Here is a 16,365-nt window from a genome sequence, read left to right as displayed (position 1 = left end):
AAATGAAGTCAAACTCACTTACCAGTAATTTAAAAAATACTGTATGTCAAAATAAAAACGAAGAAAATGAAAAAATCCCAAATGATCTCTTTGCAACCTGACCCTGTTCAAAGAGAGAATTTTGGATCCCACATTTTTAAACAGAACATGTTTACACGTTCCAAATGGCTTTCAAAGCGCCTTATTGGGAAACTACAGATGGGCACGACCACTCCGTGTACAAAAATGAATAAAGTAAAATGATCAATCATAACTGCACAAAATATGCACAGAAAATTTCACTCATCGTGGCACCAATCTCTTCCACTTTTGGAAAGTTAATATATTGTCATTTCTAATGTGCACTGACAAGTTGCCAATTTGTATTGTTGTTGTTGTTTTTTTTTTAAATTATCTTCTATTAGACATATAGTACTACAGGCAATTTGCTTTTATCTGATAGATAGATAGATAGATTCTATGCTATCTATCTATCTATCTCTCCAAGCAAAACGCTTGTGGTTTATTTCACGGAAACATTTTGGAAATAATTTTACAAAATGTAATCGACGTACAGACATAACACACAGGAGAAAATGTATTTTCAAAAAACATTTTTATTTTAAAATACATATTTCAAAAATGCCAGGGTTATTAAAAGAAAACAAATGCATACTGAAAAATATTACAATGGAAACACAATTTCAAGGTTCTGACAGCTTCTTTTTATCACCTGACATAAAGAGTAAAGATTCATCTAACTTTTCCAAAACAAGGAAAAACGTGTTTTACTTAGCACATTTACATTTGTAAATGATAAAATAATCTATGATTAATTATGATCTGTTTCTCGAATGACGTAATAAATTAGGAAAGCCCAAAATAAATGATGTAAAGGTCAGAGTTATAGAAGGTGTAAACCTGCAAATGTCTTGAATTTAGCTGAAGCTTAATTAAGACCTGTGTCACTACGGTGTACTTTCTTTTCTTCAGAATCATAAACCCAAAAAGTAGAACAGACTTTACCACGCTTGCAAGTTACGTCGCGTTGCAGTGACGTCTGCCAGCAGCGCGTTCTTATTGGCTTATATCAATTACATATTTCATAAACGACACTGAATTTTTAAACGGAAAACTACAACTCCCGAACAACCGTTCGACCTTCCTTCCTACATTGGGCCGATACATGTCAAGCTTCTCGACCTAATTTGGCTTCGCTTAGCTTTCTAGCTGCCATCGAAGAGACCTGATTGCTTGCGAGACATATGGAAGAAGGGAAGAAGTGTGTGCATAACGTGTTTTGATTACCGCGTGAATATCAGTGCGTAAAGTGTGAAAAGGGAGTACGAAGTGAAACTTCCACGAAAAAAAGAAAAAGAAGAAGCGACAGCGTCAACTACCGCAAGCTGTTTTCATGAAGCCTCAGCATGTGTTGCACAGAGCAGGTCTGTGTACTTGCCACTCGCGCCTCGTTCATTTGAATTCCTTTTTATTCTTAACAATGCGATGTCTGTTTTAGCTTCATTGACTGGTCCCCAACAAGCAGGTAGTGCATAGTGGCGCCTAGCAGCGCATCTTAATATTGCTCATACTTTTTTCTTTATGTATTTTCATTTGTCATTTATTATTCTGACATTTTTTTCCAGACAAAATTGGATGTGACTCGTTTCAGTTTTAGCAGTTGTGGTTCAAATATGGCACAAGAGCCATGATGTGAGAAGTACGTCCGTATTATGTGTTACAATGGTGATGCAAATTCCAGTTGGAAATGAATGGGGCAGTCTCAAAGGAGGCAACACAGCAGTCCCTTTGTCCCAGGCATGATGATCCTCCATAGAGTTGTGTTATTCATCTCATTTTGCTGACATGCGTGGGATATTTTTTATGGAAATGTAAACCCTCCCTTTATACCTGGATAGAATTCAACCCAAATTTTGTGGGTTGGATTTTGTCACAAATGGCTGCCAGCAAAAAAACAAAACAAAATGCTTTTACAAACCCTGGTCATGCAAGTCCTTCCTGCAGCCTATGTCTGGGCAATATTGTACAAACAGGGGTCTGCTCTAAATCAATCAATCTTTTTGGGGTCACGTTTTATTAATTAAAAACAAAAACAATGATTTTTCCCAGCAGCGAAAAGACAAGAGCTTGTTTACAAAAGTGGCACTGTTTAGTTTGTCATTTGGGATCAGTTCGGTTTACAGCATCAGACGATGACCAACACAAGTGTCCGCTGCGAGGTCGGTTTGAAGACTGTTGCAACCCAAGTGCGGAGCACAGAGGGGAAATCTTCTTCCGCAAGGAAACAGACAGCATGAGGCGGATTGCAGCATTTCACTTTGTTTTACGTAAGAAGAAAGCCCGGTCGGGAAATAGTGAGTCACTCATGATGCACATTGTTAAAGACATGACGCACAGGGAGTTTGTACGTTGCAAAGCCACCATTTTTCCACAACCTGGTCAACATCGATAGTGCGAGCAGCTGTTGTAATAAACTACACGCAATACGTACTGGAGGTTATTCAATATATTTTCAGTACAGGAGTGACATTGTAGCATGGAGCAGGGCATGGCTTAACCCTAGTATTGGAGACGGGCTTTTTTATTCATTCATTTATTCGTTTATTTATTTACGGTATTTGCTTTTTGCCCAAAAATTTTTTATATAACTGGGCAACCTAACCAGTATGCAGGATTTAATGTTTAATTTGTTTGTTTGTTTGTTTTTTTTGCTTTTGCAGACATCGGTGAAGAATATATACGGCCTGAGCAGCAGAAGACAGAGAACGAGGTGAAGTCCCCCAACGTTAAAGAGGAAGAGGAGCTGGGGATGGCCCACATGAAAGAGGAAGAGGAAGAGCAAGAGCGTGAGATCACCAAGTTGCCATTGACTGTCATCGTCAAGAGTGATAATGATGACGATGATGAAGAAGACCGTCGTGGAGCATCACAAGCACACTTGGCTCTGCTGTCAGAAACTGACTGCGTAGCGTCAGACTTTCCTGACGCCGATGATGGTGCGCTCTCAAAAGGTGGTACAACACGTCACACTGACAACAAACATGTCAAATGTTCTCGGTGTGACAAAACATTCATCCACAAGTCATCCTTGAAAAGACACACAAGAGCACACACTGGAGAAAGACCCTTTGCCTGCTCGGTTTGCGGTAAAACATTCTCTGGAAAGAGACATTTAATTGCACATACGAGAACGCACACGGGGGAGAAACCTTTTGCCTGCTCGGCTTGCGGTAAAAATTTCACTCAGAGGGGTCATTTGATTGTACACACAAGAACACACACTGGGGAGAAAACTTTTGCTTGCTCACTTTGTGGCAAAAGATTCACTCAGAAGGCACATTTAATAGCGCACACAAGAACACACACTGGGGAGAAAACATTTTCCTGCTCCGTTTGCGGTCTTCGAGTGAATCAAAAAAACAATTTAACAAATCACATGAGGACGCACACTGGAGAGAAACCGTTTGTCTGCTCACTCTGTGGTAAAAGATTCACCCGTAAGGCTCATTTGAACAATCACATAAGACGACATTCTGGGGAGAAAAACTTCAGCTGCTCCGATTGCGGGAAAAGAGTCTCTCACAAGGAACATTTGAACGCACACATGGTAACGCACGTTCTGGAGAGACCCTTTGCCTGCTCGGTTTGTGCCAAAAGATTTGCAAGGAAGGGAGATTTGCGTACACACTCCAGAATACACACCGGCGAGAAACCTTTTGCCTGCTCGGTCTGCAACTTGACCTTCAGTGATCGCTCAGGACTGGCTCAGCACAGGAGAACGCACACCGGGGATAAACGATTCTCATGCGCCATTTGTGGCAAAAGATTCTCCCAAAAAGGCACTTTGACAACACACGCCAGAACACACACGGGGGAGAAACCCTTCAGTTGCAGCTTGTGTGACAAACAATTCCCCCACAAGTATCAGGTGAAGAAACACAAGTGCCGGCGAGAAGAGCAGTGAGCGGTGAAGCTCCGGGTCAACTGTGACCACACTGACTCCTCTTTGTGGCAATGTGTCAAAGTTTCGACGTGATTCCAAATTAAAGTCCTCAAACATTGACAGTGCTCTCTGTCCATTGTCGGTGCCTTTATATGGGACTTACTTTTCAGATCCACCCTTGAGAGGAGAAAATCTGGAGCTCAAGTCCAATGTATAATGTCTCAGTTGTTGTTTCAGCCATCAAATGTTAAATTCGCCGATAGACCATTTGGAAAGAAATTGTGTTTGAATAGACGTAACAAAATTGCCAGCAAGTTGGCCTTGCTGCGACGGTGGCTATAAACCGCTGATTGACAAGACATTCTGAGAATTTTTCTGACGACAAGTTAGATATGATTGACAGAAATGTCTGGAGAGTTTGGGTCCGTGATAGATGAACTGCAACATTGCGAGAATCTGTCATTTTCTCTCCTGAGACAGCATTTTTCCTATGCATGATCTTTTCTTCGTGTATTTATAAAACACGTATTTTACACAGAAAATACCTTAAAATATATATGTTTTTAATACAGGAAGACACAACTAATCACAATATGAACGTTATTTTTTCCTGGATAAAATTGAATTGAAAATACATGAAAAGGGACACGTAGAAGTCTTGAATTGAGATGAATTCAAGATAGTTCCAGATAATTCATTGGCAGATATTCATCATTTCTGGCAATTCAAGATATCTCTTGGCCCCTTTCCAGGCAATCAAAATCGAGTTTTAAATTGGTGAAATGCTGTAAGTTGTGGACATCTACAACAATACTTGCGATGGGGAAGAATTAGGTTCGCATACCTGATAAAATAATATTTTTGACTACTGTTGCGCACGTGCGCCTGAGTGCAGAGGTGCGGGATCCGATTCCAGACTCCTGCCTTCCTGTTTGGCGTTTGCATGTTCTCCCTGTGCCGACGTAAATTTTCTCCGGGTACTTCGGTTTCCTCCCACATTCCCAAAACATGCGTGGCAGGTTAATCGGATGCTCTAAATTGTCCCAAAGTGGGATTGTGAGCGTGAATGGTCGCTCGTCGATGTGTGCCCTGCGGTTGGCTGGCAACAAGTTGAGGGTTGACCTCGCCCGCTGCCCCAAGACGGCCGGGTTGGGCTCCAAGACGGCCGCAACCCTCGTGGGGAGAAGCACGTGAGAAAACGGGTGGATGAATGGATTAAAAAAATACTTGCAGCACAATATCCACTGTTGCTTTCGGTGGGCGGAAATCGGCACTCACGTCATCGATGACGTAACAACCCCGAAATGAAAACAAACCTCGACTAGCGTTCCGCGGAACAAGTCTTCACGAATTCGGTCTGAACACCATCGGGACTTTACGGGAGTGAAGCGTCATTCCTGAAACCTCCGTGTCTCGATAAAGTCTTCTCGGTGCACGCTGAACCTTCTATCTCGTTTGGCTTATCCTCCGTCATAGTTTAGCTTAGCCTGCTAGCCGCTAACAAAGAGACACCTTTGTCATGTCAGCGCTCCACTTTGCAGAGATCACGCCTGAGTATCGAATATTGTGATTATGGTGGGGAAATGTGGGCAAAGAGCGTGAAAGGAGAAGAGTACGAGGAGGAATTTTGTGGAACCAAAGAGGCCACCGAGGGACGACGTCAAACACTGGACGCTGATTTCAAGAAAGCTCCAGATGAGCCACACGGAGCAGGCTAGTTCCCTTCTTACACTGCCAAAGGGTGTCGAAATGTAATCCTGAAATTGCATTCCGAAAACGACGGTTAGTAGAAAGGAATTTCAAACCCAAACTTCAGGACCGTGAGTCAGGTGGTCGAAGCACTTGGACTGCCCATACATTTATTTTTAATCAAACATTCTAAACACGAGAATCCAGATTGATGTCTGGGTTTTTTGTGTGTGTTGTTGTTGTTGTTGTTTTACTTTTTTTACTCACACATGAATTATTTGGTATCCTGAAAAATGCTACATGTTGTATTTCCAAGCGTCACTGTCAAGTCAAGTCACATTTATTGATGTCGCCCTTCATCACAAACAGTCTCAAAGAGATTCGCGTGCCCACAGTTGACCGTTAAGAGGGCAAGGGAAATCTCTCAAAACCCCATCTGGGGAAAAATGAGAAACCGTGAGAAGGGGGGGGGGGCCGCGGATGGGAGAATCCCCCCCTTCCAGGATGAGCAGTGGGCAACATTTGACACAATCTTGTACTAGACAATGTTCGTTTCAATGGTACTGGAAGGAACATGGATGTGATTCTCGAGTCTTGGTAAACATTTCCCGAAAGAAAATTCTTGCACAATGTAGACAAAGTCACAACATAACACTCCATTGAGCAAACTTTGACTTGACCAAACCTTTGTGTGTTTTATCTTCCTATGTCACGCAGATGTCAGTTTTGTCGACCCTCATTTTAAAGAGGAAGAGGAGCGGGAGACTCCCCACAAAAAAGATGAAGAACAAGAGGCTGACGTCACCAACTTCCCATTGAACGTCATTGTGAAGAGTGAAAATGATGACGGAGAAGAAGATGGTGATGGAGGATCACAAGCAGGCAGCCTCTTAGCTCCTCTTTCAGACGGTGACGACGTCACGTCACACTCTTCTGACACCGACACAGCCGATGACGAGCGCTCCAAAGGTGAGAAGACACATCACGACGACGACCAACGCTGGAAATGTTCTCAGTGTGACAAAACTTTTGTCAACAAGTCATCACTAAAGAGACACACAAGGCTACACACCGGGGAGAAACCTTTTGCCTGTTCACTTTGTGGGAGGAGATTCTCGGTCAAGGACAGTTTAACAAATCACATGAGAACGCACACCGGGGAGAGACCCTTTCCCTGCTCTGTTTGTCGTAAAAGATTCATTACAAAGGGAAGCTTAACAAATCACACGAGAACACACACCGGAGAGAAACCTTTCGCGTGTTCGCTTTGCGACAAGAGATTCTTCCGGAAAGGACAATTGGAAACACACTCAAGAACACACACTGGCGAAAAACCGTTTGCCTGCTCAGCCTGCAACTTATCTTTCAGAGATCGTACGGTGATGGTTCAGCACATGAAAACGCACACGGGCAAGAAACCTTTTGCTTGTTTGCTTTGCGCTAAAAGGTTCTCCAGAAAGGAAGTGTTACAAAGACACACGCGAACGCACACCGGAGAGAAACCTTGTGCCTGTTCGGTCTGCAGCTTAAACTTCAGTGATCGTTCAGCACTGAGTTATCACATGAGAAAGCACACAGGGACGACGGAAGTGTTTTCGTGCTGCGTTTGTGGCAAAACATTCTCTCGGAAGGCCACTTTGACGACCCACGCGAGGACGCACGCTAGTGAGAAAGCCTTGCGGCGCGTGTGCAAAACAATTCCCCGGCCAGGAGCTGCTGACGAAACGCAAGTGTAGCGGCGAGAAGAGCGGCAGGAAAGGAAGCGTGACATGAATGGGAAAGAAGCGGACTGGCTTGGTGGCATGCTCTCAAAGTGTCTCTGTGATTCCCAAATCAAGGTCGTCGAACTGCGATAAGAGTTGAACCACAGCCGAGTTGAAGTTAAGCCACTGGGCGTCTGATGTCAATTCAACCTCCATATGACATCAAAATCCAATCAGATGTCACGTGCCCGCTGGGTACTGTCAAACTAAACACGCAACAACAAAGAGAGTTACACAACATTGCGTGTTTAAAAGCCTTGGCTTGACCGCGTTTTTCACCTTTTCAAGTGTTTCATTTTTATCATAGTTATCTTATCTATGATATGATGACTTGTCTATTTAGCCTTGAACATGTATACACGCAACTTTGAAAGTGTTTGTTTGTTTTTTTTAAGTTAAGATATCCTTTATTTGTCCTACACTCTTTTTTTTTTCCTTCCCCTTTGCGTAAATGTGTCCCCAGTTGTTACATTCACCGCACTTTGTAGGCTATTTCATTTGAGTATTGTGCTCGTTCAGTCAAAGTGTCCCCAGACAGGCTTTATTTAATTTACAGCACTTTTAATAATGTAGACAATATACAGTAGGCCAGGTCTATCGGCTCAAGTTCGGGCTATTAGGTGTGCTTCACAATTGTTAAAAGTGTGACAGTACAAATCTTTGTTTGATTTCCAGCACTTTTTTAATAGCCAATGGGTTATGCTCGGGTTCAGGCGACTTCAGTCTATGAAAAAAAAAACAAGGTTCATTGCTAATAAAGCACTTTAAACTTTAAGTACGTCTAAATGCATTCTTGACTTCTCCTTCCTGACTGACCACCAGTGTGACCCGCATGATAATATGACATGTTCAATAATGTCTCATCAATCAAAGCATTTTGTTTTGTTCACAGAAGAAATGTGTGTGATTCTCTGCATTTCGGGGTTTTTGGGGGGCCAAAGCCTCCAATTTCTTTTGCGCGCGTGGTTTGGCCGCGACGCCGTGACGAGAGTCGCTGATTTCCGGATCTGTAAGGTGGCGACCCAAGGTTTGCCGTTCTAATAGGACGAGTCAAGTTTTCACGTGACAAAAGGTATGTTTGGTTGTGAAAAGGTACGCTCACATTTTAGGAGTTTGACTTCCGCATTTGGCAAAACAAAGCAAAGCGACTCCTTCTGGTACAAGTGGCGGCGCCCTATAACGTGGACCAAGGTGTGTCTACTTTTTTTAAATTTCTAATCATTTTAACTATGTCGTGTTTCTCTGCAGTACTGGGAACAAGATTGATGTTGAACGGGTTTTTTTCTGGGGTGGCTGCAATACGCTTATTGCAGACTGGAAGACTGTAGTGACTGATGTGATTTAAAAGTGTTTATTTTGACAAAGAAAGTGGATTACAGATACCTGCAACGTAAATTCAGTGTAGCTGTTAAATGTTAATCTGGTTTGATTTCACGCAAAAAGCAGAGAGCGGAAATGGGCGTTAAACGTCATCGATGATGTAATTGGCCCAAAATGATCACAAGACTCACGCTTCGCGGAATAATTTTCCGAATTCGGACTGAACACACTGGACTTTCCTGGAGCAAAACGTCATCCATTCAACCTTCGTGTGTGGATCAACTTGTCTCGGTGCACGATGGAGCTCTTTCGATCTAATTTAACGGAGATTAGCTTAGCTTGCTAGCCACTAACAAAGAAACGCATTCGCAATGTCCACGCATCGCTTTGCACAAATCAAGCGTGACTGCTAGGTGTTGTGATTGTCGTGTGAACATGTGCGCAAAACGCGTGAAAGAAGAATATGAGGAGGAACTTTGTGCGACAAAAGCGGACCACGAAATCCAGCGTCAACCCCTGGACACCGTTTTCAAGAAGGACGAAGTACAAAGAGCAGGTTGGTTCGCGTCTTCCCATCAGCTGCTTACGACCGTCACTCCACGTACTCTTCTTTTCATGATAAGGCTCGGGGTTTTGTTCCCTTTTACTTCAGCTCGACAGTCTGCCATTTCTTTTGCTGCCTTTGCCGCACGAAGTGTTGAACTCACATCAATTCGTATCAGTCGTCAAAAATATCCGTTGATCTTAATGTTTTAACTCTTTAAGCAACGTTCACAACTGTACGTTCGTTTCAATGATTTAGAGCAGGCAACAAAGTGTGAAAAAAAAAACAGAAAACGGCATTTGGGTGGAGAGAAAGCACTGACAGCCCTCGGCAAAAGTTCGGAAACAACTTCAAATTTAAATGGTCTTAAACCGTCAACACATTCACAGGTCCAGAAATTCAAGATCTTTATCAAGCAGATCAGCGAGCTGAAAGTCATTCCCGGTCATAAATCATCATCCGCATCATAATGCTGACTAAGAAAATACCACTGTGTTCAAAGCTGTCATTTTAGCAAACGGCACCTACTTTGAATAATCTAAAATCGAAAACATATTTGGTTTGAATAACATTTTACATTTAAGCAAAGGATTCCCTACATGTTGCTAACTTTCCCAAACCTTGTGTGCTTGTCTTGCTGCGATGTGCAGAGGTCAGTGAAGTTGACCTTCCTCCAGAGCAAGATGAGTCAGAACACCCTCGTGTTAAAGACGGAGACGAGCAGGAGCCTTCCCACATTAAAGATGAAGAGGAACGGGAGACTCCCCACATAAAAGATGAAGAGCAGGAGGGTGACATCATCGACTTTCCATTGACTGTCATTGTGAAGAGTGAAAATGATGATGATGAAGAAGAAGAATCTGATAGAGAGCAGTGGGGAGGATTGCAAGCAGACAACTTCTTAGCTCCTCTATCAGAGAGTGACAACATGACATCGCACTCTTCTGACACCGATGGTGACGAGGACTCCAAAGGTGATCAGACATGTCACGCTGACAACCAACGCTGGAAATGTTCTCAGTGTGACAAAACTTTTGTCAACAAGTCGTCGCTAAAGAGACACATGAGAATACACACTGGGGAGAAACCTTTTGCTTGCTCAGTCTGTGATAAAAGATTCTCTGTCAAGGAAAGCCTAACTAATCACATCAGAACACACACTGGGGAGAAACCTTTTTCCTGCTCAGTGTGTGATAAGAGATTCATTACAAAGGGAAGTTTAACCAATCACACAAGAACACACACCGGAGACAATCTTTTTACCTGTTCAGTATGTGGTAAAACCTTTGCTGAAAAGGGACATTTAAGAGTACACACGAGAACACACACAGGAGAGAAACCTTTTGAATGTTCTGTTTGTGGCAAGCGATTCTTTCGGAAAGGACAGTTTGAAACACACTCAAGAACACACACTGGCGAAAAGCCATTTGCCTGTTCAGTCTGCAACTTATCTTTCAGAGATCGTACGGTGATGGTTCAGCACATGAAAACACACACGGGCAAGAAACCTTTTGCTTGTTTAGTTTGCGCTAAAAGGTTCTCCAGAAAAGGGGATTTAAAAAGACATACAAGAACACACACAGGAGAGAAACCTTTTGCCTGTTCAGTGTGCAACTTAACCTTCAGCGATCGTTCGGGATTGAGTCATCACATCAGAACACACACTGGGGAGAAACCGTTTTCATGCACCATATGTGGAAAACGATTCAATCAAAGTGGCACTTTGACAATACACACAAGAACGCACACCGGAGAGAAACCCTTTGGTTGCAATGTGTGTGATAAACAATTCCCCCGCAAGCAGCTGGTGAAGTCACACAAGTGCATCGGTGAGAAGAGCGGCGCTAAATAAAGCTTCAGCAAATCTGTGAAGAAAAATTGGACTCTTCTTGGTGACCAGTAAACGTGTCTATGTGATTCTGAATAAAATACGAGTATTCAAACTGTGATCATGTCCAGGAACCGTTGTCAAGAGCCTCAATGCAATAAATACAGTTTAGCTAAATATCTTTGATAGGGAGACCATGTAAAAAAATATATATTTAAAAAAAATATGAGTCTTTAAATTGCCCTCCAGTGTGGTTACAACACATCAAAATTTATTAAAACACCTTTTTTTATGGTCGTGTAAAAAATCATCCAACACACACAAAATTATAATCGCTCACAGGGCACAGCAGGCTTAAATGGTCCTCTGAGCCTGGCAGTTGGTATCAATAAAACAACTCTCTCTACGAACCGCCGAGGTTCCACATTTCAAAGGCAGTGTGCGGAAATGATTCTGCTCGCCGACCTTTGATGCTGACAGCCTGACGCAGTTGCAATTCAACTCATCCGGTTTTGACAAACCAGGCGTACTCATACTCAAATGTGCAGGCAAAAGCATAACTGTGACATCACTTTTGGTTGACAGCAGAGGTTGCTGGTTGCCAGCTAATCACAGGGCACATATAGACCAACAAACATTCGGGCTCACAGTCACAACATTCGGGCTCACAGTCACGCCTTGGGACCATTTAGAGCAGGTGTGTTGGATTCACCTGACGCTTTAAGAGGGGCGGGGCTGCCACTGACTGGTGACCTTTCGCGCGACGTATAAAAAGCAGCATCGCATTATGTTACGTGAGTGAATACACTCGCTTCGTCGTCGGCATGGCCCAATGGTAAGCTACGCGTGTGCTTTTCTTTACCAGATATCTAAAGTTAGCTTTGGATTCGATGATGATCGGTTGCTTTGTTTGTCTGCTTTGCATTGTGTCCATCGCAATGCAATCTAAGTCAGTTACCGTTCGCAATCGGCAATGTAAACGGCGTGGGCTAAAGTGTTGTGAGAACAGTGGTGTCTTTATTTAACTCATTTTACATAGTTGTCATGTTTGTCCAGCTGCAATTTGATGTTTGAACGAAGTACATTGCGTTGCAGCTGGGCTTAATCATGCTGGCGCTCCACTTCCGGTTTGGACCTTTGGGACTTGTAGTTCTTTTGTTCGAGTCGACTTGATATGTTTGTGATGTATGGTTTCTTACGTTTAAAATAATGGATAATGATGACGATAATAATACATAAGTGAAATCATGGTTGATTAAAGTATTAAATGTATTGTTAAAATAAAAGTATTAATGTCAATTCTATACCTATTTACATCGTGATGCAGAAAAAGAGATATATTCATTTTTTTTACTGCATTTATGTGTGCTTTAGGTTATTACCTGCTACTGCTACAGCTTTTGTAACTACTTCTGTTTCATCTACTACTTCTGCTGCAAAGTGCTCCGATAAATGTGTCAAAAAAGTACAGAAAGAGTGATCCCTATTCAGAGGGCCGTGAAAAACGGAATTAACTGAACAAGGTGTGTCCAAAGTCAGTCCTCAAGGGCCGCTATCCTGCCTGTTTTCCAGCTCTCCCAGGAGCAACACACCTAATTCAAATAATCAGGATGGTTCCAGTGCTGCTTCAGAGTGGTTGTGAGCTAATCATCTGAATCAGGTGTGTTGCAACCGGGAGAACTGGAAAACAGGCAGGACATTGGCCCTCCGGGCCCGCCGATGGACACGCCTGATTTGGAGTGTTCCATTCACCTGCCATGCATGTTTTGAAAGGTGCGCACGAGGAGAACATGCAAACTCTGGATGACTTAAAAAGAATCTCTAAGACCTTCAAAATAGTTTTACAAAATTCCCCCCTACAGTACAGTACTCTCCTTTTTTTCCTCCTAATTTAGAATAGGCATGTTTAAATTCCCTCTAGTTAGGACCCTGCATTTAGTTAAGGCACCTGTGTGGGCACCCTTCCAGCAGAGGAACCCAATTGTTGTGATTCCCAATTCCTTTTGCCTTTCAGCACGTTACCAGGAAGCCCGGTGTCAACGGCTTTCTCCAGGACGACGCCGCAGAATCTCAACTAAGCTGAAGTCAGGACTTTGAATAGAAACTTGTAAAAAGCTGGAAATGCTCCAACAAAAGATACCGGGCCTTTTCACTGTTTCAGTGGCCTTTATTTGAGCTCACATATACATTTTTACCTGGTGCCGGCAAGAGTCTCTTTACGATCAATTTTTAGTATCTCGCCAGCGCACTTGTGTTTCTTGAGCTGATACTTATGGGGGCAATTGTTCATCACGCCCCCCACGACTGATCTGCTTCTCACCGGTGTGCTTTTTCATGTGCGCTGTAAAGGAGCCTCTCAGATGAAATCTTTTGTCACAAGCGGAGCAAGAAAACGGTTTCTCCCGTGCATGTCTTTTCAAGTGATGATTTAATCCTGAGCGATCACTGAACGTTGAGGTGCAGACTGAGCAGGCAAAAGGCTTCTCGCCAGTGTGCGTTCTCATGTGTGTGCTTAATTGTCCCTTTACAGAGAATCTTCTCTCGCACACTGAACAGGCAAAAGGTTTCTCTCCCGTGTGTGTTCTTGTGTGCGTTTTCAAATGATCCTTTGTCGTCAATGCTTTCCCACAAACCAAGCAGGGGAAAGGTTTCTCTCCAGTGTGTGTTCTCATGTGATTTGTTAAACTAATCTTTTGAGTGAATCCAAGGCCACATGCTGCACATTCAAAAGGCTTCTCCCCAGTGTGTGTTCTTTTGTGTGTTCTTAAATCTCCCCCCCGAGGAAACCTTTTATCACAAATCGAACAGGCAAAAGGCTTATGTTCGTTGTGAGTACTCATGTGACTTCTGAACCTCCTCTTTTGGGTGAATCCGAGACCGCATACAGCGCAGGCTAAGCGTCTCTCCCTGGTGTGTCTTCTCATGTGTTGCACCAGTGCGGAGCGATCACTGAAACGCGCCGTGCAGACTGAGCAGGCAAAAGGTTTCTCACCAGTGTGCGTTCTTGTGTGCCGAATTAAGCTTCCCTTAACAGAGAATCTTTTCTCACAAAACGAACAGGCAAAAGGCTTCTCCCCCGTGTGGGTTCTCATGTGAGTGATTAAGTGAATCTTTTGATTTACTCGCAGATCACAGATTGAGCAGGCAAAACTTTTCTCTCCAGTGTGTGTTCTTGTGTGTGTTCTTACATGTCCCTTTGTCGAGAATCTTTTGTCACAAACTGAACAGGCAAAAGGTTTTTCCCCGGTGTGGGTTCTTGTGTGCGTTATTAAATGACCCTTGATAGAGAATCTTTTACCGCAAACTGGGCAGGGAAAAGGTTTTTCTCCTGTGTGTATTCTGGTGTGTCTGGTTAACGATGACTTGTTGGAAAAGGTGTTGCCACACTGAGAACATTTCACACGTTTTTTGCCACCTTCGGAGTGTTCTTCTTCATCCTCAGCCTCTTCCTCATCGGTCTGAGCAGAGGGTGTTGTCACAGCGTCACTATCTGATAGCGGAGAGGAGACGCTGTCCACTCGTGAGCCTCCGCGGCTCTCTCCGTCAGCCTTGTCATCTTCAATCGTTATGACAGTCAATGGAGAGCTTACGTTGTCAGCCTCTTGCGCCTTCTCTCCACTTCTAAGAGGCTCCAGATGCTCAGGATGAAGATCTTGGTCACCGTTGTCTGCAGGACACGAGAAGACAAACCTGGTGAAAGTCAAGCTTTGCTCAAGTCTCCCACGGTGACTTTCATGCAACAGTACATGTTTTTTGTCATGCTTTTGGAACACGAACGACTTTGTGCCTTTCCACGGCACATCAGAAGTTCAGAAAAATATGAAGCATCAAGTGAAATATTTTTTTAGAGTGCCCAATAATTGCCAAGTTCTTGATTTTACCGCAAGCAAAAAACGGAGACATCAACATGGATTTTTACGTTGAGTCTGACTTTGTATTAAATGCAAATAAGGTTGTTAATCATCGCAGTGGGTGAGTGATTAGCCAGTCTGCCTCACAGTTGTGAGGTTTGGTTTTGAATCTCGGCTTTGGTCTTCCTCATTCTCTCTCGCATTCGTGCCTGGCTTTTCTCCGAATCAAAAAAAAATCATCCACCTATGTTAGCTATCGTTCAGTTAAGTTCAATACAAACTTTAGTTCACTGTTATTTTACGGGAGAAAGTTTTCATTTTACTTGTGAAGACATGCTGATGATCTTAAGTCCTCTCTAAATATTAATTAATAATGTAATAAGGGAGCAAATACTTTTCATGTCACTGAATAGTGATTTCACTTCCTGAAATTGTGTGACAAGGAAAAAAAAATGTTTACCACTCCCTCTACCAAGTTCTCGCGCGATTCGGGGCAAAATAATGTTCAGTGCCGAGTCGCAGGTCACGACAAAATAACCACTGCCCTAATGTTTCCTTAGCATTAAAATGTTCTTCAGTATCAGCGATAGTGGATAAAAATATCCAAAAGTATGTTTTGTATTAAATATACAATTGAAGCCTTGTTACCCACAAACGGGAACGACTGTTGTTAAACACTCTAGTGACTTTACACAAGTGCAAAACGAAACATCAATAGAAACCTTGAAAGGGAAGAAAATGGAACAGGGCGCGAGCGCCAAGAAATACAACGAGGAATGTTGTTCCAAATCTCGTCTAGTTCCTCAACCAATGAGAGTAACAAGTGAACAAACCTGCTCCGTTGTGGAACGCGTCGTCATGATGCTGCTTGAAAATAGCCTCGAGTAACAGAAGTAGCCCCCCGTTGTCCTCTTTTGCACGACAAACGTCCTCTTTGTACGCGTCTTTCACGATTTGTGTGCACATTTTCACACGATAATCACGACAATTTACACTCACACTTGATCTCCGCTCAGCGGCGTGGCGCCGTCAAGCGTGGCTTTTTCTTAGCTGTTAGCAAGCTAAGCTAAGGTAAACTCGCCAGAAAACACTTCAAGGTGACACGGGACGAATTTATCCGGACCCTAATTTGTAACAAAGGTTTACTCCAGTAAGTAACGATGAAGGTCCTGTGTCGTAGATTCGGTAAATTAGGTACGAAATCTGGAACAATGATATCATCCAGCACGACTCAGGGATTTAGCTGAGTGACGCCAGAGATGATGCTGGCCTTTACGCTTACGCTTACGCTTCTTCTACTTCTTCTTGCACTCTCTTTTGGCAGTTGGCAAACAAGTTTCAGGACATTTTAGCGCCATCTTCTGAATTGGAGAGTCGAAGTTAAAAATTTACCATTAGATGACGCGATCCAAAAGTCACGATTGCAG

General features: G+C 43.1%; 2 protein-coding genes and 2 pseudogenes across 4 annotated transcripts; 3 read left to right on the top strand and 1 right to left on the bottom strand.

Annotated features, from left to right (window-relative positions):
• The first annotated feature begins 1,160 nt into the window (after nt 1-1,160).
• LOC147208100 (uncharacterized) lies at nt 1,161-4,063 on the top strand. The gene is made up of 2 exons (XM_086107889.1): nt 1,161-1,424; nt 2,721-4,063. Exons 1-2 carry the CDS (start codon nt 1,394-1,396, stop codon nt 3,962-3,964), a joined length of 1,275 nt encoding a protein of 424 aa, XP_085964015.1. The 5' UTR covers nt 1,161-1,393; the 3' UTR covers nt 3,965-4,063.
• A 1,176-nt stretch (nt 4,064-5,239) lies between these two features.
• On the top strand, nt 5,240-8,170 carry LOC147208099 (uncharacterized; annotated as a pseudogene). Its single transcript, XR_015100545.1, has 2 exons — nt 5,240-5,656; nt 6,350-8,170. The product of XR_015100545.1 is annotated as an uncharacterized LOC147208099 (transcript).
• Nucleotides 8,171-8,526: 356 nt separating this feature from the next.
• Nucleotides 8,527-11,480, top strand: LOC147208098 (uncharacterized). Its single transcript, XM_086107884.1, has 2 exons — nt 8,527-9,271; nt 9,910-11,480. Exons 1-2 carry the CDS (start codon nt 9,151-9,153, stop codon nt 11,109-11,111), a joined length of 1,323 nt encoding a protein of 440 aa, XP_085964010.1. The 5' UTR covers nt 8,527-9,150; the 3' UTR covers nt 11,112-11,480.
• A 1,753-nt stretch (nt 11,481-13,233) lies between these two features.
• LOC147208097 (uncharacterized) lies at nt 13,234-16,208 on the bottom strand (annotated as a pseudogene). The gene is made up of 2 exons (XR_015100543.1): nt 15,772-16,208; nt 13,234-14,754 (listed from the first exon to the last, which is right to left on the bottom strand). The product of XR_015100543.1 is annotated as an uncharacterized LOC147208097 (transcript).
• Nucleotides 16,209-16,365: the final 157 nt, after the last annotated feature.

Source organism: Hippocampus guttulatus, chromosome 3 (assembly GCF_054856545.1).
Source record: "Hippocampus guttulatus isolate MCC_2025c chromosome 3, RoL_Hgut_1.0, whole genome shotgun sequence".
Classification (NCBI taxonomy): domain Eukaryota; kingdom Metazoa; phylum Chordata; class Actinopteri; order Syngnathiformes; family Syngnathidae; genus Hippocampus; species Hippocampus guttulatus.
The sequence above is the reverse complement of the archived record's forward strand: the minus strand, read 5'-3'. Positions and strand labels throughout refer to the sequence as shown.